General features: G+C 37.2%; 7 protein-coding genes across 7 annotated transcripts; 2 read left to right on the top strand and 5 right to left on the bottom strand.

Moving 5' to 3' along the window:
- The first annotated feature begins 9246 nt into the window (after nt 1-9246).
- On the top strand, nt 9247-10148 carry LY79DRAFT_614358 (uncharacterized protein). Its single transcript, XM_060561975.1, has 2 exons — nt 9247-9592; nt 9680-10148. The coding sequence occupies exons 1-2, from the start codon at nt 9337-9339 to the stop codon at nt 9982-9984; spliced, it is 561 nt and encodes a 186-aa protein (XP_060410270.1). The 5' UTR covers nt 9247-9336; the 3' UTR covers nt 9985-10148.
- Nucleotides 10149-10241: 93 nt separating this feature from the next.
- On the bottom strand, nt 10242-11592 carry LY79DRAFT_672753 (uncharacterized protein; the record flags this gene model as incomplete). Its single annotated transcript, XM_060564092.1, has 2 exons — nt 10242-10520; nt 11548-11592. 2 exons carry the CDS (start codon nt 11590-11592, stop codon nt 10242-10244), a joined length of 324 nt encoding a protein of 107 aa, XP_060410269.1.
- Nucleotides 11593-13044: 1452 nt separating this feature from the next.
- Nucleotides 13045-13584, top strand: LY79DRAFT_523303 (uncharacterized protein; the record flags this gene model as incomplete). The annotated part of the gene is made up of 1 exon (XM_060555521.1): nt 13045-13584. One exon carries the CDS (start codon nt 13045-13047, stop codon nt 13582-13584), a length of 540 nt encoding a protein of 179 aa, XP_060410268.1.
- Nucleotides 13585-14211: 627 nt separating this feature from the next.
- On the bottom strand, nt 14212-15859 carry LY79DRAFT_565360 (NADP-dependent alcohol dehydrogenase). Its single transcript, XM_060558724.1, has 3 exons — nt 15471-15859; nt 14971-15400; nt 14212-14917 (listed from the first exon to the last, which is right to left on the bottom strand). The coding sequence occupies exons 1-3, from the start codon at nt 15760-15762 to the stop codon at nt 14638-14640; spliced, it is 1002 nt and encodes a 333-aa protein (XP_060410267.1). The 5' UTR covers nt 15763-15859; the 3' UTR covers nt 14212-14637.
- Nucleotides 15860-16866: 1007 nt separating this feature from the next.
- LY79DRAFT_523222 (uncharacterized protein) lies at nt 16867-17975 on the bottom strand (the record flags this gene model as incomplete). Its single annotated transcript, XM_060555512.1, has 2 exons — nt 16867-17715; nt 17781-17975. The coding sequence occupies 2 exons, from the start codon at nt 17973-17975 to the stop codon at nt 16867-16869; spliced, it is 1044 nt and encodes a 347-aa protein (XP_060410266.1).
- A 977-nt stretch (nt 17976-18952) lies between these two features.
- Nucleotides 18953-19507, bottom strand: LY79DRAFT_593117 (uncharacterized protein; the record flags this gene model as incomplete). Its single annotated transcript, XM_060561515.1, is given in 3 exon segments — nt 18953-19072; nt 19142-19360; nt 19373-19507. The coding sequence occupies 3 exon segments, from the start codon at nt 19505-19507 to the stop codon at nt 18953-18955; spliced, it is 474 nt and encodes a 157-aa protein (XP_060410265.1).
- Nucleotides 19508-19816: 309 nt separating this feature from the next.
- Nucleotides 19817-20285, bottom strand: LY79DRAFT_523286 (uncharacterized protein; the record flags this gene model as incomplete). The annotated part of the gene is made up of 2 exons (XM_060555519.1): nt 19817-20134; nt 20184-20285. Coding segments are annotated over 2 exons (420 nt in total), but the record flags the coding sequence as incomplete, so codon positions are not given.
- Nucleotides 20286-24887: the final 4602 nt, after the last annotated feature.

The raw sequence follows: 24887 nt of genomic DNA, 5'->3' as shown, positions 1-24887 counted from the left end.
AAAGAACTAAGACTTTATATTAACTATTATAGACTTAATAATATTACTAAGAAAAATAGCTACCTACTACTACTAATTAGTAAACTATAAAACTTTTATATAAAGCTAATTAGTTTATAGCTTTAGATTTAAAAGAAGTATATAACCTTATTTATATAAAAAAAATAGTATTCTATATAAGGTAAAGGCTATTTAAAATACTTATTATACTATTTAGCTTACTAATATACTTACTATATTTTAAACTATAATTAACTATATTTTATAAGAAAAGCTAAATATCTTTATTATTTACTACTTAAATAATATCCTAATCTTCTTAAAGAACCTTAAAGAATATAAGAATATATATATTAAGTACTTAAGAAACTCTAGGAAGTAAAGCTCCTAGTAGAACTAGAGAAAAGTAAATTCTACACCTAAAAAGTAACTACCTTAGGTACACTATTACCCTAGGAAAAATATAAATATAAGACAAGAAAGTAAATATAGTTAAAGACTAGCTTACCCTTAGGAATATTAAAGATATTTAATCTTTTATAGGATTTATTAACTTTTACTAAAAGTTTATTAAGAACTTTAAGGATATTTTATAACTAATATAATAACTTACTAAAAAAGACACTAAGTTCTTATAGACTAAAGAATACTAATAATCTTTTAAGAAACTTAAGGAGCTTATTAGATTTAAACTAGTCTTTATAATACTTAACCTAGATAAACTATTTAAAGTTAAGACTAATGCTTTAACTTTACTATAGGTAAATAATTAAGATAATAAGACAAGAAAAAAACCTTTACTTTTATATATTTTACTTAAAAATATTCTATAAACCTAAGTTAAACTATTAGATCTATAATAAAGAACTTATAGCTATTATTAAAGTATTCTAAGAATAAAGACTATACTTATTAGAAACTAAACACTAGGTGTTAGTTTATATAGACTATAAGAACCTCTTTTACTTTACTACCTTAAAGGTTCTTAATAAATAATAAATATAATAGTTAGAATTCCTCTTAGAATATAACTTTAAGATTATCTACTATAAAAGAATAGAAAACAAAAGAGTAAACGCTTTAAGTAAAAGACTAGACTATAAAGTACTAGTACTAGAGGAAATATAGGTTATTCTTAAATATAATAACAACAGTAATATTATTTTAGCCTAAAAACTTATTATAATTAGTAAATATATTAATACTAGTATAACTAGTAGAATAATAGCTAACTAGATCTATAAAATATATAGCACTAAAGTATATAAACACTAAGAAATTATAAAGATATTTAAAAGAATTTAATAATACTATAATAAGTAAGTTATATATAAAGAAGTAGCTTTAGTAATTAAAGACTATAAAATATATAAAAAAAGTAAAAATAGTCTTTATAAGCTATATAGGTAAGTATAACTACTACTAGTACTACTAGAGGTATAGCACTTAATCTCTTTAGACTTTATTATTAAACTCCTAAAGTTAAAAGAACTACTTATAAAAACCTACTATAATAGTATATTAGTTATTATTAATAGACTTATAAAGTATACTTACTTTATCTAATACCTAGAATTAAGTACTATAGAAGATCTAGTGTACACCTTCTTAAAATATATTATTAGTAACTATAGATTACTAAAAGAAATTATATTAAATAGAGACAAGTTATTTATATTTAAGTTCTAGAAATCTTTAATTTTATAACTAAGAGCTAATTATAAGCTATTAATCTTCTTTTATCTATAAACTAATAGCTAAATAAAAAGAATTAATTAAATACTTAAATAGTATTTATAATATTATATTAACTATAACTTAGATAATTAGGTACTACTACTACCTATAGCCTAATTTACCTATAATAGTACTATTAGAGAAAGTGTTAGAAGTATAAGAACCAAGAGTATCTCTTATACTCTTAATACTTCTTTATCTTATATTTCCTCTATTATAGAGGTTATATATATATAAGATATATATATTTATAATCTACTAACTTAGTAGATTAATATATATATTAATTACGTAAGTATACCTAATTACGTAATTACTAAAAGATAAAAGAAGGTACTAAAATATCTAAGAAACCTCCTCTTAACACTATCTCTTTAGTAAGGTTACTACTTTAAGTTAGGGTTATTTAACTAGGGTTATTAAGTTATATAATCTTAGGTTAATTTATAAGTAGCTTACGTAAGTATAGAATATTCTAGTAAGCTAGATACATCTATATAAGGGTTAGATTTCTTCCTATTTTTAGTCTATCTTATTCTCTCTCTAAGCAAGTAAACTAGATTAGTTAGTAATAAAATAATAAGACTAACTATTATACTCTCTTTATATCTATATCCTTATATCTCTATATTTACCCCTGTTATCCTATATTCTTACTTCTATAGGATATATTTTTATATAAGAGATATACTCTCTTATATACTCTTAGGCTATTATTCTCTCTAAGAGATCTAAGCCTACCTATTATACTAATAGGTTATAAGCCTAGGTTATATACCTAGGGTATCTTTATTACTATAAGAGTTATATATACTCTTTAGTAGCCTATTTATCTATCTATAAGGTAGATCCCTTATACTATCTTTTCTTTATAAGAATATTAAGGTAGAAAAAGTAAGCCCTTAGTATTTCTTATAACTAAGAGACAGTATTTAATATCTACTAAACTAAGGTTATATAAGTCTATTAGCAGTAGTTATAAAACCCTCTAACTACCTTATATATCTTATAAAGATATATATTTATCTAAGGAGGCAGAAAGAGTAAGACCTCTATGCTATAGGTTAAAAATACCTATCTATTTCTAGTAAAAATACTAAAAGAAAATAGTAGATCTTATTAAGGCTACTATAGGCTATTTAATGCCTTAAGAATAATGTCTCTATAGAACTAATAATTAGAATTCCTAGATTACTTCTATTTATCTCTTCTTTAAACTACTTAAGTTAAATATCTATTTTAAAGAAAAAGGTAAATATAAAATATATCTAAAGAATAAAAACATAGGCCTTATTAATTATAAAGTAAAACCTTTTAAAAGAACCTTTATCTTTAGTATTTAACTTAAAAGATCTTAAGGATACTTTAAATATACTAAAGTCTTTCTATAAAGGAACTAGCCTTATTCTAAGGCAACAGTTATACTTAGAATTTTATACTATTAAACTAGAGAATTATAATACCTTAAATAAGTTTATTAGCTCTTTTAAGGGTTATATCTCTAAACTTAATAACATAGGGGCTAAAATAGAAGATATAGACTAAAAAATAGTCTTTATAGCTACTTTAAGTAGTTATTTTTTTATATAAGTAGAAAAATAAAGAAGTACTTTAAGAACTAAAGAGCCTTCTTCTCTAGAAGCCCTTATTAATAATATATTAGATAAGAATAGGTATAAAAATAATATACCTATGTCTAATGACTATAATAAAAGCCCTTTTTTTAATAAGGGTAATTCTATTAAAGAATATAAGTATCTTTTTAATAAGGACAAGAAACCTTATAAATAAGGAAATAAAGGGTTTAAAAGACCTAAAGAGAAGGTTAATAACCTAGAATTAAACCTATAGCCTATTAAAGGTAAAGAAAGGGCAACTTTTACTATAACCTATTAGACTAACTAGCCTCTAGAAGAGGATAACTAAGAAGGTTAATATTATACCTATAAGGCCTATTTTAACTATTTAAGTTAATAAGACAACTAGTTATATAATATAGGTTTAATAGTCTATATATTAAATAATAAGGACTATTTTATAGACCTATTAACTAAGGAAAATATTTCTATAGTTAATATAGGTGTAGGACCTATTAGACCTAAAGGAATAGGAACTATAATACTTCCTATATACTTTAAAGGGAAAATTAACTATATAAGGTTAAATAATACCTTATATATACTAGAATTTCCTATATCTATATTTTTAGGCCTTTTACACTATAAAAGAGGGGATTTCTTATTAACTAGAATCTCTATAATAGTAATAGAGAGCCTTTTACTAATATTAATATAGTAAAAAGAGGCTTCTATCTAAATATTACTAGACCTCTTAAGAGTAATCTTTTATATAATATAGAAGAAAAAAGTCCTTCTTTATCTCTAGAAGATACTAGAGGTAATATATCTTCTAAAATAGAAGATAATACCTCTTTAAAAACAAAGAAGAGGTATATACTACTATAACAGAAGAATAGTATTAAAAGCTAGCCTATCCTTTTTACCTTTACTTAGTTAAAATAGCTAAGTTAACTAAGAGAATTCCTTTAGATAAACTAAAAGAAGAAGACTTAAACTACTTAACTATATTTCTTCTAAGTTAACTAGATAATAGCCTAAGATTAACTATAATAAGGTAACTATTCCCTTAGAAAAAGTATATATAGATACTCTTAAAATAACCTTTACTTCTATTAATAGATATAACTATACTATTCTGTTTATAAATAATTATTTTAGCCTTAGAGAAATAGAATTCTCTAAAACTAAAGAGGATATAATTAATATCTTAAAAATAAGCTAGAATACTATAAAAATTAGGGGTATAATTATCCTAAGCGTTTACGCTTAGATAATAGAACTAAATTAATATAGGGGAATTAACTACCTATATTAAAGAAAAAGGCATTATTTTAGAGCCTTCTATACCTTATACACTAGAATAAAATAGTATAGTAGAAAGAACTAATAGGGCTATTCTAGATAAGTCTAGAACTATTATAGTAGTAAATAACTTACCTAAGTTTCTATAGGATATAATTCTTAAAGAAACTACTAGGTTATTAAATTATACTACTATAAAACGCCTAGATAAGACCCTATAGAGGCTTTTCTAGACTATTATTATCCTAATAAGGATAATAAGCTAGACTTATCTAATATATATAAAATAGGCTCTAAGGTCTTAGTATATAGACCTAGAGAAAAGCGTATTTAGTTAAATAAACTAAATACCTATATAGAAGAGGGTATTTATTTATCTATAGAAGAAAATAATATATATACTATATATATTCTTCTAGGCCTTATAGGTCCTCTATAGTAAGGACCTTATATATTAAATTTATAGAAAGTACTATAAGAGAGGAAAAAAAACTACTATTCTTCTAGTACTTTTATAAATAAATAAATTATTTTTTTCTAATATAGAGGTTAATATACCTTTTATATCTAAAGAAGAAAAAGATAAATATAAGGCCTATAATAATACTATAGAATATAACTATAGTATATAACCTCTAGAGCCTACTACTCTAAAATAAGCTCTAGAAGGCCCTAAAAAAGACCTCTAGCTAGAAGCTATATATAAAGAACTAGTAACTATTATCTAAAGAGGTACTTTAAAAGCAGTAGAACCTAAAGAAGCATATAAGTCTTCTAGGGTACCTTTAACTACTAAATAGGTCTTTAAGAAAAAATTTAATATTAATAGTAATATTAATAAATATAAGGCTTACCTCTGTATTAGAGGTTTCTAGTAAAAATATAGGCTTAATTATTTCTAAACCTTTGCTATAGAAAGTAACCCTACTACTTATAGGGTATTATTAGCTTTAGTAGTAGCCCTAGACTAGGAAATCTAATAAATAGATATAGTTAGAGCCTTTTTATATAAGGACTTAGAAGAAGAGGTCTATATAGACCCTTCTAATATCTATTTATCTAATTTCTTTATTAAATATCCTAATCTAAATACTATAGGTTAAGAAAATAAAGATTAGATATTATTACTTCTTAAGGCTTTATATAGTCTTAAATAAGCTCCTAGGCAATAGTAGTTAAAAATAAAATCTATATTAAAGGATATAGGTTTTATATCTTTAAAGTTAAATAAAGCCACTTATTATAACTAGGATAAAAATAATCCTTGTTATATTATTACCTACGTTAATAATTTTCTTATACTTAATAAAAATATTAAGTATATAGAAAATATTAAAGGTAAAATCTCTAAATATATAAAGATATAAGACCTAGGAGAAGTTTCTAAGTTTTTAGGGCTATATATAACTAGAGATAAATCTAAAAGGTCTATAACTATCTCTTAAGCCTACTATATCTAATAGCTTCTAGAAAGGTTTAACCTATTAGAAGTAAAAATAAATAATATACCTATATTAATAGGTATATTAAATAGCCCTCTAGGTAATAAGATAAAAGGATATACTCCTTCTAAGGACCTATTAAAGGAATATTAATAACTTATAGGTTCTCTTATATACACTATATTTATAACTAGGCTAAATATAGCCTATAGTGTATTCTTTACTTCTTGTTACCTTTATAACCCTATAGAATTCCTACTTAAGTAAGGAAAAGGTATATTAAGATATTTAAAAGAGACTATTAATTATAATATTACTTATAAAGGTAATATAGATTATAATAGCTTTAATAATACCCTTAACCTAGTAAAATATACTAATTCTAACTAGGCAAGTTATAAAAAAACTAGAAAATCTACTTCTAGTTATCTTTTTACTTTACTTAGAGGGCCTATTAGTTAGAAGTTAAAAAAATAGTTAACTATCTTTCTATCTACTACTAAGGCTAAGTTTAATAGCCTATAGGAAGCTATTAGAGAGGTAGTCTAGTTAAAGGGCTTATTATCTAAAATAAGGTATAATATAACCCCTATTACTATTAAAATAGATAATAATATAGCCTTAAGCTTAGCCTATAACCCTAAATATTATTAGAGGACTAAGTATACTGCCTTATATTACTATTATACTTGTTAAGAGGTTAAAAAAGGCAATATAGAAGTAAAATATATACTTACTTCTTCTATACCTACTAATAGCTTAATAAAACCCTTTTCTAGGGTTAAATTTTAAGAATTTATTAAGCTAATAGGCTTATATAATAAAAATAAGCCTATATAATATACCTATATATAGGTATATTTTTCTTAATATTCTTAGGATTTTTTCTTAATAAGTTATTATGCTTATTAAGACATGTCTCTAGATATTGTATTCTAGTCTAGGGTACTTTTTTCTACTTATTTTACTCTATAATAGAGTAAAAGAGGGAGTGTTAGAAGTATAAGAACTAAGAGTATCTCTTATACTCTTAATACTTCTTTATCTTATATTTCCTTTATTAAAGAGGTTATATATATATAAGATATATATATATATAATCTACGAACTTAGTAGATTAATATATATATTAATTACGTAAGCATGTCTAATTATATAATTACTAGAAGATAGAAGAAGGTACTAGAATGTCTAAGAAACCTCCTCTTAACACTATCTCTTTAACAAGGTTACTACTTTAAGTTAGGGTTATTTAACTAGGGTTATTAAGTTACGTAATCTTAGGTTAATTTATAAGTAGCTTACGCAAGTATAGAATATTCTAGTAAGCTAGATATATCTATATAAGGGCTAGATTTCTTCCTGTTTCTAGTCTATCTTATTCTCTCTCTAAGTAAGCAAAAACAAAACAGTTAGTAATAAAATAATAAGACTAACTATTATACTCTCTTTATATTTATATCTTTATATCTCTATATTTACCCCTATTATCCTATATTCTTGCTTCTATAGGATATATCTTTATATAAGAGATATACTCTCTTATATACTCTTAGGCTATTATTCTCTCTAAGAGACCTAAGCCTACCTGTTATACTAACACTTTCTTCTTGTTTATCCTAGGAAGTTATTAGTAAAAATAGCTTCTTTAGATAGTAATAAAGGTTATACTACTATTTATTATACTTTAGTATAAGTATATTAATTATAAATTTAATACCTCTCCTTTTTTTTAAATAGGTAGAGGATTTATCTATAAATAGTAGTAATTTTTAGGTATAAATAGCTAAATAATTCTCTAAGAATTCCTAGAGAATTCCTAGAGAATTCCTAGAGAATTCCTAGAGAATTCCTCTGCCAATGTTCCTAATATTCCTAGGGCATTGGCCAGCCAGTGGCTAGTTAATATCCTATATATTATAAGGTAAATCCTCTATAGAATAAGTATTTTATAGTGTAATACCTCTAGTAGTCTATACTTAGCCTTAGTAGTCTCTATAGCTTATTAGCTATAACTAGTATAGCTATTATAGCCTATAGTCTTAGTTACTTTATAATATAGTTAGGTTATTAAAATATAACTTAGCCTTCTAACTAGGTGTTCTAGCTAGCCTATTCTTATATCTATATAATACCTAAGGTATTACTAAAGGCTTACTAACTAATTACTAAAATCTTATCTTTAGTATCTTACTTATTAACCTAGGGGACTAATATTCTTATATATTAAGATTATTATAAAGGTTATTTAATATAGTTTCTATTTTTAGTAATTATATACTAAGATATATTAGTAAATATAACTTGTATTTACTTTATATTTCTTACCTAGTACTATATAATATATATTAGTGTATATACTAAAAATAGATTTCTAAAAACAAGTATAGAAAAGTAGGGCTATTTTCTAAAAAGAAAATAAAAAATATTAATAAATTAAGAAAAAAAAGCTTAATCTAATCCTTATTTTACTGTGTTTTTATATAGCTTATATAAGCCTTTATAATTACTAACTCTTTTTTTACTATACTATAAAGGTCTTAACACTTGTATAGAATCCTTATAATTTTTTATAAAACTCTACTTATACTAAGCTTTTATCTCTTGCTTAGTTCCTTATTATAATATAACTTATACTATAGTTCTTCTAGGTCTAGGGGGTTATCTTAATCTAACTAGTCGTTAGTTCTATATAAATATTATGCTGCCCACTAGTTGTCTTGTCTAGTAGGGCAACATTGCCTATAACTTGTTAGGTCATAACACCTATTAGAAATAGTTTAATAAGGCTGTAGGAAATCTAGAGCTATAGGTAGGTAGGTAGGAGGGAGAGAGGAAATCTAATACTAACTATAAGGTTTTTTGCTAGCCCTTGCTACCTAACTTGCTGCTAACGTACATAACTAACCCCTGCTTTTACTATATCTAGATCCCTGTTTCTGCTAGCACGCCAGCCGTTATTTAGCGGCCGTAATACTCCTTCTCGTTAGCATGTACATTAGCCAGAGCTGTATTTACCTAGTGGATACAGTAATGGCCATACCTAATGCTCTATGTTCAATTTATTAAGGTTTAGATATGTAATTAAACTTTAAATTATGAGTAGAATCTTTACTACCTTTATCCCTGCCTTTGGCGCCCTTGGAAAAAATTCCCTTGAAATATTATTCCTACTATCCGTACCTACTGTCTATAAAGTACTTCCTTCCCTTGAATCCACCAAGACTTCGTTTAATCACCAACTTCTGGGCGTGCTAATAATCTCCTTAGCAATCATGCATTTCACCCATCTCCCTGCCGCCACAGTCACTTTGGCTTTTTTGCTACCGACCCATCTACTAGCAGTAACATTACCGGATCATTTTACCTGTAATGTGGATCAAGCGCCCCTTAGCACCGATTGGGCCCATGCTCTCTACACATTTACACTTGATGCAACCGGTGAGGCAGTTGCTAAGGCAAATGGTGCTAATACGGTCCATGTGACGCAATGGTGTAAATCGCAAAAGCTAAACCCTTGGGGGCCTCTTCGTAAGTATACAACCTTTCGTCCTAGTTTTCATATCACCCCCCCCCCCCCCTTACGATTCAATAACATTAACTAATTCTATTCCTTAGTTAATCCTGATCAAACCTATAATCATGGGTACGCCAAGCTGAATGGATTTGGGCCCAATCATCAGTACACAGTCAAATTGGATCGTTGCAAAAAGGGTGCCGATCGTCAGCCTGTAGCCTATTCGGTCAAGCTATGCTCAGGAAACGATGAAGGCACTTGGTGCGGTAATACGGTGCTGAAATGTGGGCCATCAGACTGGAGAGGAGTTTGCGCCGTCCAAGAGACTAAAGCTGTTAACGCCACTGACATGGTTCCTTGGTCCTGCTACCGGTCCTGCGTAGATAACTGGGGAGGAGCTTGTTAACGTCGACTATAGGAAGGAATTAGGCAACCTATGTGATGTAAATAGTGGTGTTAAACGGTACGGCGGAAGAATTGCCTAACTCTAGAGTCTAGGCTTATATAACGTGGAGAAAATATCTTCTCTCGCAACCTAATTGTAAACCCCTAGCTTTAATTTAACAAGACCACTTGTTTAAGAATAGTCTAACTTCAAGAAGGTGCAGTAAGTATGGCAAGGAGTTTCTTAGAAGAACTGCTAACCATCTATGAGGGGAACAATTATCTGCAGCCGAGATGGTGGATATTGCTTATAGCATGGAAGAAGCGCAGGGGGCTCGCGAAGCGCTCATCGGCCAGGGCGTGGGTGGTTTTCCGGGCGACGTAGCGGTCAGGCGGCACCTCGCCAACGAAGCTGTCCGCGATCAGGTCGCGTTCAATGCAAGACACCAGAAGCGGATCGGCCTTTCTGTGCTTGGCGAGCAGGGGCGTTGTGCTTCTGGCTAGCGGCTTGAAGATGCCGAGATCGCTGCCCAGCTTGACCAGGGACACCCGTCGACCCTACGCTGGAGAGAACTATCAGTAACGAGTACGGTTAATTTTACATAGGCGATATGGTATTTTCCCATATCTAACCACTTTGAGCAAAAAACCCACTGCCACAGCCACGCAGTGGGCCCGCCCGCAAAATCTCGATGTACTCCGTTATCGCGGTACAAGCCAGGGGGTTGTTTGTTTTGAAATTGCCGGCTGTCCAAGATTCATGTCAAAACGTGCGTTTCTAGGGCAAATAGGCATTTTTTATAGACGTGACTTAATGCGAGGCAAAATGTGATGAATTGACTATGGCCGCGATGAAGATATCTACTGTAACAGATAACACCGTTAAATTAGTTACAGATGCATAATTTACAAGATCTGTCGCAAAGAACAAGGTCAGAAACATCGGAAAACGACGCAACAGGGCATCCTAATACCTAAACCGGATTTTGCTGGTGGGCCCAGCAGAGAAAGGTTTGTACCTTGGGGTGAGCAGTACATTTGTAAAAAAGGGCCTGTTGTGGCTGCGTGGCGAAGCTGACGAAAGTGGTTAGATATGGGAAAATACAATATCGCCTATGTAAAATTAACCGTACTCATCAGTAACCAGGTTCGACAGGGTGACATTGTTGACACTCCGGAGAGTGCGTGCGACTCACAATATCGACGAGGCGCGTTAAAGTGTCGAACGGAGTCTCTAGCTCCTCAGCCTTCTCATACCATAGGTCATCAAGCTATGTCTGGTCCGCTCATCGAGTGCCATCTTTCCACATTCATTTCCAGAGGCCACGAGATTAGCCACATGGACTGTGTTCTAGAGTGTGTATTCTGTGACGCGGTTGACTTCATTCGTTACACTGTGGCCGTTTGTCATGGATTGTCAGGCGCCCGGAAAGGGAGCACCGGAAGTGGGGCCGTGACCGGGTAAACTATTAGCCGAGGGACATGTAAAAAGGAGTTTTCACGTCCATCCTAGACTAAGAGGGGACAGATTAGAATAATAGTTACAATTGAACCCTTCTAGTGGATGTGCGCCCTGCCCATTGACCGTTGAATTTCCCCGGGCCTCGGCGTGACCATTGATTTCAAGCATGTTGGCCGCTCTGGCTTCACCATTCAGATATGAAAGCTTGTGGTGAGTCGTGTACTTGACTTATTATGTCTTTTTGGCAGGAGCTAGATCTAGCTTGCCGCGCTCCAGTAGCGGGCGAAGCCCTCGATCGGGTCCAAAGTGAAACTGTCAATTGTAAACGAGTCTTCGGGTCGGACCATGCACCGCCCCTTAAGAGTCTTCAGAATGGCCTCTTCTTCCGGCTTGAGCTCCTTGTTCAGCTCATTCAGTGCTTTCCGGTTGGCCTCGTTGGTTGAACTCGTCAAGCCACGGGCGGCGGGAAACGTACCAGGTCGAAAGAAGTCAAAGGCTTTCTCAAAGCTCTCCTCAAAATCTTACAAAACAGGCTGGTCAGAAGACTGGATATGCTTCAAAGCGCTAGAGACAACCACAAGGAAGCGCGTCTAGCTTTCAGCAGTCTTCCTGTCATGCCATGATGCTGCCAGGCGATGTAGCAATAGTGACGAGAAAGTGCTGGCAGTACGCAAGTCTTGAAATAAAGTTTAGTTCAAAGTATTTCGGAGGAATTTACCCCTAAGTTCCAGTCCCTTAAGCCGCTTGCTGAAAACCAACGCTAAGTTTCATTCTTTTTTTTTTTTTTTTTTTTTTTTTTGAGGGATGAAGTAACTTGTACAGGTGGTAACAGTGTAGACAATATCTGCAGTAGGATGAGACACGCGTTTTATGAGACTGTTGGTTCTGAAGGCGGAAGATAGGAATGGCTCAATGCCTCACTGGGCTACATGAAGGCCGGCCGGAAGTATCTGATAAGTTCTTCTTGCCGTTCTGTGTACATTTCTATTAGAGCTGACTGATGCATCGTGTGATAGACACTGCAGATTTGCCGATACATCCGATAGATCTGCTGATACACCCAACGTCAACACAGCCTATTGTGGAAAGAGGTGGCTTAGCGCGTGCCTGAGTCGGACTGCGCTGTCCACTAGTCATTGTCCAGTTTCAGTTGTCGTCCCTGGTGACAGCGCTTAGCGACAATAATATGATTCACAGTTTCAGTCTTCTGAAACTCTATTCTGGCAACGGGTAAACTTAAAAAATGGGGTCCTATACGAGGAGAATATGTTTCAATCCGTTGCATTGAACCAATGGACTCCAACCTGTAATTTCGTGAAAAACAATTTTCAGTCCTTCTGGTTTTCCTAATGTTACCTTGAGGTGTCATGGGCAAAGCAGAATCCAATGCCACCTCGAGCACCTGTAATAGATATAATGTAGTGTCCTGTCCCAGACCGACGATACATCTCATTTCCTTCGTTTCAACCGACTTTCTTTCTACCTATCATTTACACTTTCTCTTCTTTACTGCCAAGTTTATTTTTTGTTTATTTTTGTTTACATCTTGTTGTCGCTTGCCCTAGTTTGTCGTTCACTAGTAACTTCAATCTGTCTCTTGTGCCAAGCTTGCTTATCAAGATGCGTTACGCCCTGTTTTCCGTGGTCGTGGCAGCTTTGGCCATGGCTAGTCCCGCACCTAAGAAAGGGCACGCTGGGGACAACGCCAGCAACGCAGCCAACGCAGCCCTCCAAACAAAGGTTCTCGGTACCATCAACCAATGGCTCGGCGACATCCAGACAGTGAATAACTTTGTCGACACCGCCGGCCAGCTAAAGAGTAACGCAGATATTAGCAATGCTGCTGCGACTGCTTTCGTGGCCGCCCAGAACGAGGGAGACTCAAGCAACGCCTTACAGGCGGATGTTCAGCTTGACTCCAAAGGTCTGGCAGCCGCGAAAGCACTTAATGCCCAATTCAACATCATTGGCCCTGCAATCAACGATACCATTGCGAACCCGCAGAATCTACAGGCTAATCTGGCCAAGATCAATGGAGCTCGCTGCCCAGCCCCTGTTGGACAAAACGCAATTGGCAACGAGGGCGCTGTGCAAGCTGCAGCCGCTAAGGCTATCGGCACCACCGTGGCGCCGCCAGATGTTCCCCAAGCATGCAACTAAGGTACTTTTCTAAGAAGGTCGCACCAGTACACAGTGCTGACCAACACACAGTTATCAAAACACAGCGCTCCTACAACAGCTAGTATACCAGGCGTTGAAGCTTGACGGTTGTTGGCCTTGGTCCTTGTGTTGGAATGCTGGTATGCTGGTATCACAGAAGTTCACACCTGTAAGGGCATGCATGCAATGCGCTTTTGGGCTTTGGAGGGTTATTTAGGAGACTGGCACGCCTATGCCATGTAAACGATGGTTATGGAGTCCACTGACGTGTTCATTGGCTCAATGCGAAAGTAACTGTTGCTTTGGCTAAGTCCAAGGCACAGCTTACTGGGGGGGCTAATAGGCTAGGAGTAATCGCAGTTTACTTTGTAAGGTTAGTTGTGACCGGCGCTTAGGAGGTTTGAAGGGAAAAGACCATAAGCAAAACGAGCTTGTCTAAGATGTATATCAACATGCAGGCATGTTCTAAGCAAGAGATCCCTTCTTTACTTTTCTTGCTAGAAGCAAGTGGCATTCTTTGCACTGTTTTAACATTTTTGTTCATTAAAGCTACTCACTCACTAACTACAGTAGAGTGATTGCGCAGGATCTCTTGCAGCCATTATGTTACGTTAACATCAAGTGACAAGTCACTGCTACCAGAAACAAAGCAGTAAAAATTCCCAATAGCGGTCTTACATCACGGAGGCATTTTCAGGCACATGCAATCCAGGGCAATATCCTATATTGTGGATATTCCTCTTTGATGACTGCTGTGAAATCCAGCGTTTATATAGCACAGCTGATGGCCACACCCTCCTCTTTCTTTCTTTTTTTATTATCCGAGAAAGAGAAAAGAAAGAAAGAAAAAGAACGTGTGTTGCATTTTCCTGTTCAAGCGGCCTATTTGTCTTCTTATACCTTTCTACGTTACGTACAACCATATGTTTACCTCCCGGCCGCTGGGAACCTTTTAAGGAAAAAACCCAGGCCCAGTTAGACAAACATTCTCTAGCCAAGTACCTAACTAGATTTTTGAGAAATGTCAAGCTATCAGGAGCATCAATGTCGACCCTATGCAACCAGAACACCTCGGTATCTCATCTTGCCATTCCTCAGCTTCACCATAGCCGAGGTGATGCCGGCCTGCGTCAACGGAAACTTCTCTATCTGAGGCTTGATATCATGCTTTGCAGCAAATTCCAGCATAGCTCGAAGGCTAGCTGGCGGAGCAACGTTACATCCAATGACTCTGAGCTCGCCTGAGATAAACGAAAAGGGAGAAAGTGGCAGAGTTTTGCTGCTGGCGGTGAGTGGAAACAGCTGTGCCCCGGATGCTAGGATGGGAAGGTAACTGAGGAGCAAATGATCAGCCACGCGAAGTCTAGATCTGGAGTTTATACTCACATAGAGATATCCGGGACATCGTTTGCTGTGAGCAGGAGGAAGTCTAGCTTGGCAATGCCGTCGAATTTGGTCACTCCGGTGGTGACATGGAATTCGGATGCTCCGAACTCTAGCGCATCTTGTTTCTTGGACTCAGTGCTCGAGAAAACCACCACCTCCATGCCCATCTTGGAGGCGAACTGGATTGCCAGGTGTCCAAGCCCACCCACGCCGATGACGCCGACGCGGTCGCCGGCCTTGGCACCAGAGTCATATAGAGGCCTCCATACGGTAGCACCACTGCACATCAGCGGCCCAGCATATTCAGAGCCGAGGTTTTCAGGGAGCTTAAAGAGAGCCGACACATCCCAGGCGACTGCAGTCCCAAAACCGCCTTGGTCCGCGTTGGAGTTGGCGAACGAAGCCTTGGCGGCGCATTGTGTCTGGCGACCTTGACGAAACCCAGTTAGAACTTGAGAGGGGCGGATTGAAGCTTTGATGAGGAGGCTTCAAGATTTTACCTGTCAAGCAAGCTCGGCAGTGGCCGCAGAACTTGTAATACCAGCCCATTCCCACTCGGTCACCAACGCGGAAATCCGAGGTCTCATGGACAGCGGAGCCAACCTCAATGATTGTGCCAACACCCTCGTGGCCAAGACCTTTATCAGCGTGGCGATAATGCTCATCAGTAAAGCGGACCCCGCAGTGCGAGATCTTGATGATGACCTCGGTAGGACCCGGATCACGATGGCCCGTGGCCTGGACGATATCTCCGCTCGGGGATCCTTTAAAGACTGTGAAGTCGATACCCATGGCTGCCGTTGGGTCTAGTTACAGCAAAGAGTATTAGAAAATCGTAGCCGCAATATCTAAAGGCCGTGTGTCATCACCGTAACCTGGAGGCCGGATGGGAGCTTGGTGAATCCTCGTCGCCAGAGCCAACCACTCCTCCTTTATATCTCCTCTCAGAGGCACAAAGTCTGTCCTCGAAATCACCCAAGCCAGAACTATATTGTTACCAGCGTCTTCCATTGATTTCTTCTAGGTTTTGCCTTACCGCAATGTCTTTAGTCACGCATACCTCTCTCAGTTCCTTCTTCCTAGACACCACGGCAAGCCACTAACCACCAGGGCTCTTCTCCAGTTCGACACATGGCTCCACATTTGCCCGCAGAGAAAGGTTTCACTTATGCCCGACAACACGCAAAGCAGCCCCACTTATGTCCGCAATGGGAATCCACTTCTGCCCACTCAACTACAACAACAAATACACAGGAATTATTACAAACCAAATTCTCTAGAATTAGAAATCCAGTTTGAATCAGCTCACAGCGATGACATTAAGTAAATACATTATAAGCATCTCCACATTAGATCCTCTATACACACAAGACCTAATACTGTGTAGCGTTAGGCTTTCCAATACTACAGTAGCCTTCGTTGTCCTGCTTAACCTCCCTAGCTATGCAGCAGCTCTGAAGCAGTTCCCTAGCCCTATATCTGATCATGCACACCTATTTCTAGACAAAGAGATGTAGGGGGGACGTATAGAGAATAAATGTCCATCCTTGATATTGCAATTAACGAGCCCTGCTTTTACAATGTTAATCTTTGTCTCCTCCTTTCTTGAATGGGTAGGTGAAGTGAAGCTGCGTCGCGAGTCATTCCTTTCTGCCTATGAGCTGAGGCAATGCTGAAATTTCACATTGAGGTAGGAACAAGGACCAGCGGTAGCACCCGCAGGCATCACCCTCTCCCACGATAAAAGCATAGATTAGAAGACGGAAAATCTCACTCTGAAGCTGTCAACAAACCTGACATATGGGGTTCCTAGTTAGTTTCTGTGCGACTGGCTAGCCTTCGCTGCGGGCCTCTGAGCCGTTCCCGCGACTTATTAATAAACCGCGTGCCCTCTGATTAACCCTCGGGGTTTGGACAGTCGAGCAAGACCCGGAAATCTTCCATGCCGTTGCAGCTCATCAAAAGCATCTTCTCAAACTCATCAACATCATCCCTCGGCGCAGCCGCCCAAGTGTTCCGAAACTCGCCGTACGTGGTGGTATGGTCTCGATCTTCATGCCGCAAGTAGATCTTGCGAGAGGCCCAGGCGTACGGCTTGGTGGACACTGGCAGCATAAAAAGCCCTCTGCGTTCTATGCAGGTGCCGTATTTGAAGATCCAATACAGCGAATACTGCTTGAAGGCTACGACGGCGGTCCGTCGGATGCTCTCGGCGAGGACCCAAGCCTCCCACCTTGGCTGCACAGCCGGAAGCTCGTGATCTGCGCGCTGCAGAAGCTTCAGTGCGTAACACCTGACGACAAATTCCTGCCGCTCTGCGAGAACTCGTTCCTCGAGCCCGCCCTTAAAGAACCTGATCATCTGGTAGAGCACGGTGGCTTGGAGCCTAGCCAGATTCCCGAGCAGCGTGATCCCCACCGTGAGGGAGAGCATACCCGACACTTCAGCGGCGATTACTTTGAACAGAACTTTCCGAGTGTGTTCGTTCATCGAGATGGCCCCGGCGCAGATGCCAAAGGCTGTGCGTAGCGGCAGAGGTAAGGTACTATGGAACAAGCCTGGGTGGATGAACATTGTTTTTGCTTGCTCTGCAAATGTGCGCGGGGACTCCCGAAACTGGTAGAAGTCCCATCTGCTGTCCGCTGGACTTAACATTTGCTGCGAATTGCCTAGCATACCAAGCGTTCTGGGGACTGTCGGATGTTGCAACTTCGCTAATTGATTCATGCCGTCTCCGTGGTCAAGCTGAAAAGGTGGTGATTGACTGGATTAGAATCTGGTCCGATCTACCTGTAAGGGGCCAAGCCAACGGTGTCCATCTCAGCGGTGGTGGGCAGAGCACCGGGATGGACTGCACCCGCTGTCTTGCCTCTCGCCAGTGGCGGGGAATACACGTAGTGGCATGCCTTGTTGGTCTGTTGGCATCGCTGGCAGACAGGATAGGCCAGGTCGCACTTCCGTCGTCCCCGGAAGCACGGCTCGCATGATTCTCGTCGAATGGACATCTTGCCATGAACTGCCAAAATCAAAGATTACCTGGAAAGAAGCGAGTTCGACACTGGCTAACGAGAACAGAACATCGTCTCACGATGCTGACAAATGGTACTTATAGGTAAGGGTCGATTATAGTGGGGCACATTTAGTTAGCTAATCGGGAGAAGTTACTAATAAACCCAACTACACTGCTTACCACGCCACACCCCTCTAAGCGTCTTGAATAGTCAGCTACTTCGTTTGCTGGGGTCTCCGTATTTGCATTCCCTTAGAAGTGGCAAAGTGAGGCAATAACACGTCCATCGGATTTCCTACGACCCCCGATCTGACGCAGCAGCGCTGCTTCGTGCCCTCATCCGATTTGCTGGTTTATACGACCGGCCGCACCGAGCGCTCTTGCCTTGGATACCTATTAGTGCGTGGGACGGAAGTGGAGATTAAAGTGGGTCGTCGTCTATTGGAGGGAATAGAGAGTCGACCTCCTCCCAGATGCTCTCATCGGCGCTTCCTTGTCCGGCAGGGCAAACTGGCAAATCGCGCCCGGTGCCATGGCTTTTTCTATCCCAGCATGCGTATAGTTTAGCAGAAGAGAGAGACTAAATCGCAGCAACGGGATGAACATAACAAACTCCTACAGGTTAGAATCTTATGTATATTAGGAGAGAGAATGTTAGCGAGATTGTGTTTGGGTAAGCATAGCGTCCGAAGGAGCTCAGGGCCTCACACACCCCAACGAAAAGCGCAAGGGCCTGGACCACCTCATCTCCATCAGTAATTGTCATCACACCTCTAAAAGACCGCATAACAGCTTAGGTAATGTACGTGATTTTAGAAGAGGCAAATAGGCTTGTGTTTCCTTCTGTCCTTTTGTCAGGAAGTTGTGTTATCTAAAGAAGCCTGTCCCCAATCAACGCAGGGACTTCCAAAGGGCTTGAACAGGCCCTCTAATATGATTTTTATTTTCTCATGTTCGCTATACAAGAGTGAGTCAGTCCGCCTCCCTTCCGTCCAGTTCCCTTAAGAGCTCGATGTAATCCTCGTCACCTGCTGCAGCCAGTTCTTGGAACTGTACCATGTTCGCCTGCACCCACTCGTCTTCCTCGTCTGTCTGCCGGGAGATTTTACCATCAGCTAAACCGAAACGGTCAATAAAACAACTGTAAAAGGCAATACTCACTTTTGGCCTGCCAATGCCCGCTTCCAGAGCTGCCGTCACAGCTTCCAGGGCCCACACCGTCCGCAGCCCCTGCTCCCCCTCCCTGCCCACCACTCTCTTCCACTCCTCCACGATCTGTCTGCAGTGCTCCAAGTATACATCATTGGTACGATTGCTGCCCGCCCCGGTGCGCAGGATCACACGATTGTAATTGCGACGGACGCCGCCGCGGAATACAATCTAGCTATTGACGTCTATGTAGCGGACGTTGACGAAGAAGCGCGGCGTGTTGAAACGCTTGGCGTGTGCGGCGGTAAAGGCGTTGGCCAGCTGCTCTTGCTGGGCGTAGGTAAGCGGAGTTACGTACTCGACGTCGTAGAGGGGCATTTTGAACGTAGCTGCCTTTGGGCGAGCGGTTTTCCAGCTGAGTGGATGAGAGGGTGGTGTCCATTTTATAATAAAGTCGGGGGGGCTAGCGAGAAGATGTGAACAGTTTTCTAAATACTGGATTTGTCACTAGTTTGCGTAAGCCCATGGTGAACATTAGCATTACCTGCTTAGCTTAGCTATATCAAAGCACACCTCTGTTTTGCAAATAGCTGTTGAAGTGCAGGCAAAATGGGGCAAGTGATACAATATAGAAATGGTTTTCAAACTAGTGTATCTTAGAACTAAAACGAATAATTACCTCTGGAGCTACAGCATTACTTGCTGTTTCTTTGTCCAACTCAGCAAATCGTTCCAGTTGTGGCACCGGTGTTCGGTGTCAAAGCCCGTTACCCCACCGGTCTGAGGATCCGCAACCTCAACGGTTAAATCAGGCTGACACATGAGGACATTACGAATCAGCTCAACGCAGTGATTGAAATGGGCAGGTTTTGCGCCCTGATGATGATGTTGTCCACTGTCATCGGGGGCATGCAGATGGCTTGTCCTCCTTTGGCTTTGGTCTGTTTCAGCAGGTGTTCCGTATTTTTGGTCATAGAGGAGCCACCAGCTCCTCCAGATTTGCTCCTATGCTCATAGTTAGAGAAGAAATTTGAACAGGACGGTCTTCACTCACTAAACAGTGCATTTGATGGAATGTCGAGAAGACAGACCTCTCTGGTGCTATGGAGGGATGGACGAAAAATCCGCCGCCCTCTACAAACAAACTATCCCATGCACGGTTTCTTTCTCGGTCTGGGCGCCCAATAAATGAACTGTTTTCTTGGAAACGTTGAACAACTTCACTCACTGGTGTATATTAGTGACTCGGAAACTTCCCAGGAAGCAAGGTCTCTTACATCTGATGGTCTGAGATATATCCCGTTCAGTGTGACGCAATCCATTTCCAACCCAGTATCCAATTCCTAACGAGAAAGAAACCGCCACCACGAACACGAAGACAGTGCTCTTGATGAAATCCCTAGGGCTTTGAAGTCGGGCTCTGTCTGCCCATCGAAAATAGAGGCCTTCATTTGGTTTGTTATTGAGTCGAAAAGACCGCATAGTGTCTAGGTACAATGAAGCGAACAGGGCTGGAGAACTGCGTATAAAAGAATTCTGGTCAGGGTAGGAATAGTATAAGTTTAGGTCTTGTATTATGGTTAGAAGCTGAATCTCGGGGATTGTACGCCTAAAGATGGGTAAAGAGTCTTCTACTATCCCCTTCTTAAATATCTGTAAGCCTTGCACGCTTAGAACACTAACTCCGCCACCCCACATCTGAACCACTTAAAAATCGCGCATCCTCATAAACCATTATCAAATCAAGCGAACAGCAGGGTTGAAATAATGTGTATTTATTGTATCCTGTGGGCTGCGGTTAACAGGCATACAAAATACAAGATTGAACTCGAGTCAGTAAAGTATTGACCCACCTACACCAAAATCAGTTCCAACCAGTAAGCCAACGCGGATTTGCTTGCTCCGTAGGACGAGAGGAGAGGCACTCGAACCAAATAGGCCCTAGTTATATTGAAAGTGATCAACTCAAGTGCAGCGGCAGGTAACCTTTTGTGGTGTGATAATAACGTCATAAGCATCCTTTCTACTGATCAAGGTCCTTTATCAGCTTGAACACTGAGCTGCTGCTGGTGTGCCATAAAACATCCTTTAAGGGTTCTCCACTTAGAGAACCTGAAACTTGATCTTGTTACTTATGGAGATTAGATAGGATTTGTGTTAGCTGTAGTGTAATAGCCAATGCCTCCATCCTGCTTCGTGCTTCACTTCTTGCGAACTCCATGACAGGATAACTGGTACATTAATCTTTGATAAAGCGATATGGTATGGGAACTGGCACACTGGACAGATCAAGTTAAACATAGGTAATTTCTGATTCAACAACTCTCCTCACTCCACGAATCGACCTAACTTGACATACCATCCTGTTAAGCTCGGAAGACACCGACACATAGTAAGAAAACTAATCCAAAAGGCTAGTACGCAATCAATCTTTAGCCCTAATCTCCTCCTTCTTGGCCACAAGCTGCTCAACGTCCCAATTAACCCAGGCGAACCGACCAGAAAGGAACTTTACCTCCTCAGTCACCGCCCAGACAACAAAGTCTCGGCGAGAGCTGGATCGGTACTTGGAAGCACACCATCGAGACCAGATTTGTTGCCCATATCTGTCTTTACTGCACCGGGATGAACAGAAAGGAAGCGAGCCACGTGTTCGGGTACATTCACCGATGTTAGTTTCGACCATCGAGCTAACGCGGCTTTGCTTGCTCCGTAGGAAGAGAGGAGAGGCACCTGAACCGAATAGGCCCCAATGGTATTCAGGGTGACCACAACAGCTGGACTGCTTGGTGATCCATCTTGTTGGTGGCGACTGAAGAAAGATTAAGTGACCAAAGCAGTACTGAGAACAAGTAAGTCGGCCCTCCTTCCCATCACCTTGAAGAACCATCCACTGGAAGGTAGAAATCTAGTCAAGCGCCTAACGTCGGCCGGGATGAATCGTAAGAATATACGCTATTAATAGTTCCAATCTTGCATATTACTACGTTTGCTGTGTAGGAATCCAAGTTTGCCAAGGATCCCATCCTACCGTTCGATATTTAGAAAGCGCCAGCATTCGGCTGGATGATTGTGTCTGCTTTCTTCACTTTAATGGATTTCGGCATCATCGTCTGGTATATCAATTTGTGGAATCTTCAACTTCGGCATTATTCCCTATTCCTAAACGGCGCTGGTTATACTACTTGTCAGGTGCCAGAGGTGGGGGGCACCAGGGGACCACCAGCTGTAGGGCTACAACCAGGAAAACTATTATCTAAGGGTTATATAAAAGCAGAGTTTATAGGAACAGGAGAATTAGGAGAAGGCAGATTAGAAAATAGTTATAATTAACCCCTAACTACACTATTTATAGACTCCTTTACTTAGTACTATAACACCTTTAATATATTTTAATCTCTACTTATCCCTAGGCGTACTAACTATTAGAGCTATAATATTACCCTTTAATACTTAAGCTGCTGCTTAGTAAGGTATAAGTGTTACCTTTAGGCAACTAACCTTAGATAGTAGTAATACCTAGGCGTAGGCAGAGAACAAAGGCCTACTAGTATAATAATAGCTCTAAAGTAACCTTAAAGAAATAATAAAAAAAAAGCTTAAGTACCTTCTAGAAAAGTAAGTAAAAAAAGCTAAAAAAAGAAAAATAGTTAACTAGATTTTAGCTTTAATAAATAAAGCCTTTATTAAAGAGGTATATAATACACTAGGCCTAGCTACTACTTTTTAGCTAAAGTATAAGTACTACTATATTAATACACTATTAAAGTAATTACCTTTAATCTAATATAAAAAGGTATATAAAATAACCTCTAGGACTTCTTATTTAAGCTAAAAGGATAATTTAAAGTTATAAAAAAAAATTTAAAGATAACTAAAGTAAAGTATAGTATACTAGCTTTATACTAAAGGGTAACCTAGTGTATAAATAGTAAAAGTATATTAAAGCCTACTATAATAGCTAAATAAAGAGAGTAACTTAAAAGTAATAAAGACTTAGTTAAAAAATAATATTACTAATACTAATATATAGGCCTTTAGTATAGTAGTAAAGCTTAATAATATAAAGTAAAAGTTAACTAGTTATACTAGTAATTTATTAATAAGTATAAGACTATTAAATAAAGTGCCTTAACTTATAAGCTAAAAGATAATAAGTAGTCTATATACTTAACTAGTTATTACTTAATCTAAAGAGCTATATATTAGCCTAGAGAATACTAAAGATATAATAAGCCTTTAATAATACTATATAATAGGCTAAGACACTAGCTAAAGCCTATACTAAAAATAAACTAGTAGACTAGTAAAAGTAAAATTAGGAGTAAAAAGACTAGTAAGCCTTAGCTATACTACTAAGTCTTAATATAAAGGTCTTTATAATAAAGCCTTAGTCTATATACTCTATATCTATACCTATAATAACCTAGGGTATATTAATACTAATACTAGAGGCCTTAAAGGTAAAAAAGAAAAAGGTAACTACTTACTTTTAACTAGGCTATAGTACTCCTTAACTTACTTTAACTATAGTAAGCTAAAGTATTTATTAGCTAGCTATACTAAAAGAAGTACTATAGGTATAGTTAGCCTAGACACTTAAGTAAATAGTATATAATAAAAGTAATAAAGGTTAATATTATCTAATTACTCTAGGAAAAAAGACTATACTACTAATTTAAGGTAGACTTTTATACTAGGATAAGTAGTATATAAAGGAAAAAGAAAGCATTAATTAACCTAGGGGTAAATAAAAACCTTATATACTAAAGAATATTATATATAAAGAGGCTACTAGTAGTCTATAGAGAGAGACTACTACTATAAAGTATATAGAAAGGTAAGGCCTTAGACTATAGTTTAAAGAAAATAGTGTTAAAAGTAAAAGATAATATTAGAATATTAAGGATATAGAGCTATACTTTATAAGTAAGTAATATAAGAGAATATAATATTATTCTAGAGATCCCCTAAGGGTAAGTAATAAGGCTTAACCTTAAGTAAAAATAATTAGCTAGACCTATTTACTAGGTAAAAACTATATTTAACTTATATAAGGCTAAAAGGTAGTTAAGAAGGCTTTAAAGGATACTAAGGTAGTCCTTATAGACCCCCTATAATCTAATACCTAGGGTATAAACACTAAGGAGGCACTAGAAATACCTACTTATATATTAAAGAAGGATAAAAGGCTAGTAAAGCTAGTAATATAGAGGCTATAATACTAAAGAATATAAAGAATAGGCCTATATATTTAATATAGACCTAGTAGTAAAGCTAGTAAAGGATAATATATAAATATATATAATAGAATTAGAACTAGGTATAGTACTACTATTTAGCCTTATTTACCTACTAGTAAAAAAGAAACTAAAAAACTAAAAAAGTATATTAATAAATCCTTAGCTAAAGGCTAAATATAGCTCTTAAAGTTACTAGTAAAGTACTAATTCTATTTATACTTAAAAAAAAGGCAAGCTTTACTTCTATATTAACTATTATAGGCTTAATAAGATTACTATTAAGAACTAAGTACTACTACCCTTAATAAAGGAAATCCTAGACTATCTAGTAAAAGTAATATAATTTATAAAGCTAAACCTTAAGGATATATACTACTAGGTAAAGATCTATAGTAAAAATAAATAAAAATAGCCTTTTATACTTACTATAGACACTATAAGTATTAGGTTATACTTTTAGGCTAGTTAATATATTTATAATATTCTAATCCTATATTAATAATACCTTAGTAAGT

This window comes from Colletotrichum navitas (assembly GCF_030913465.1).
Source record: "Colletotrichum navitas strain CBS 125086 chromosome Unknown LY79scaffold_71, whole genome shotgun sequence".
Lineage (NCBI taxonomy): Eukaryota > Fungi > Ascomycota > Sordariomycetes > Glomerellales > Glomerellaceae > Colletotrichum > Colletotrichum navitas.
The sequence above is the reverse complement of the archived record's forward strand: the minus strand, read 5'-3'. Positions and strand labels throughout refer to the sequence as shown.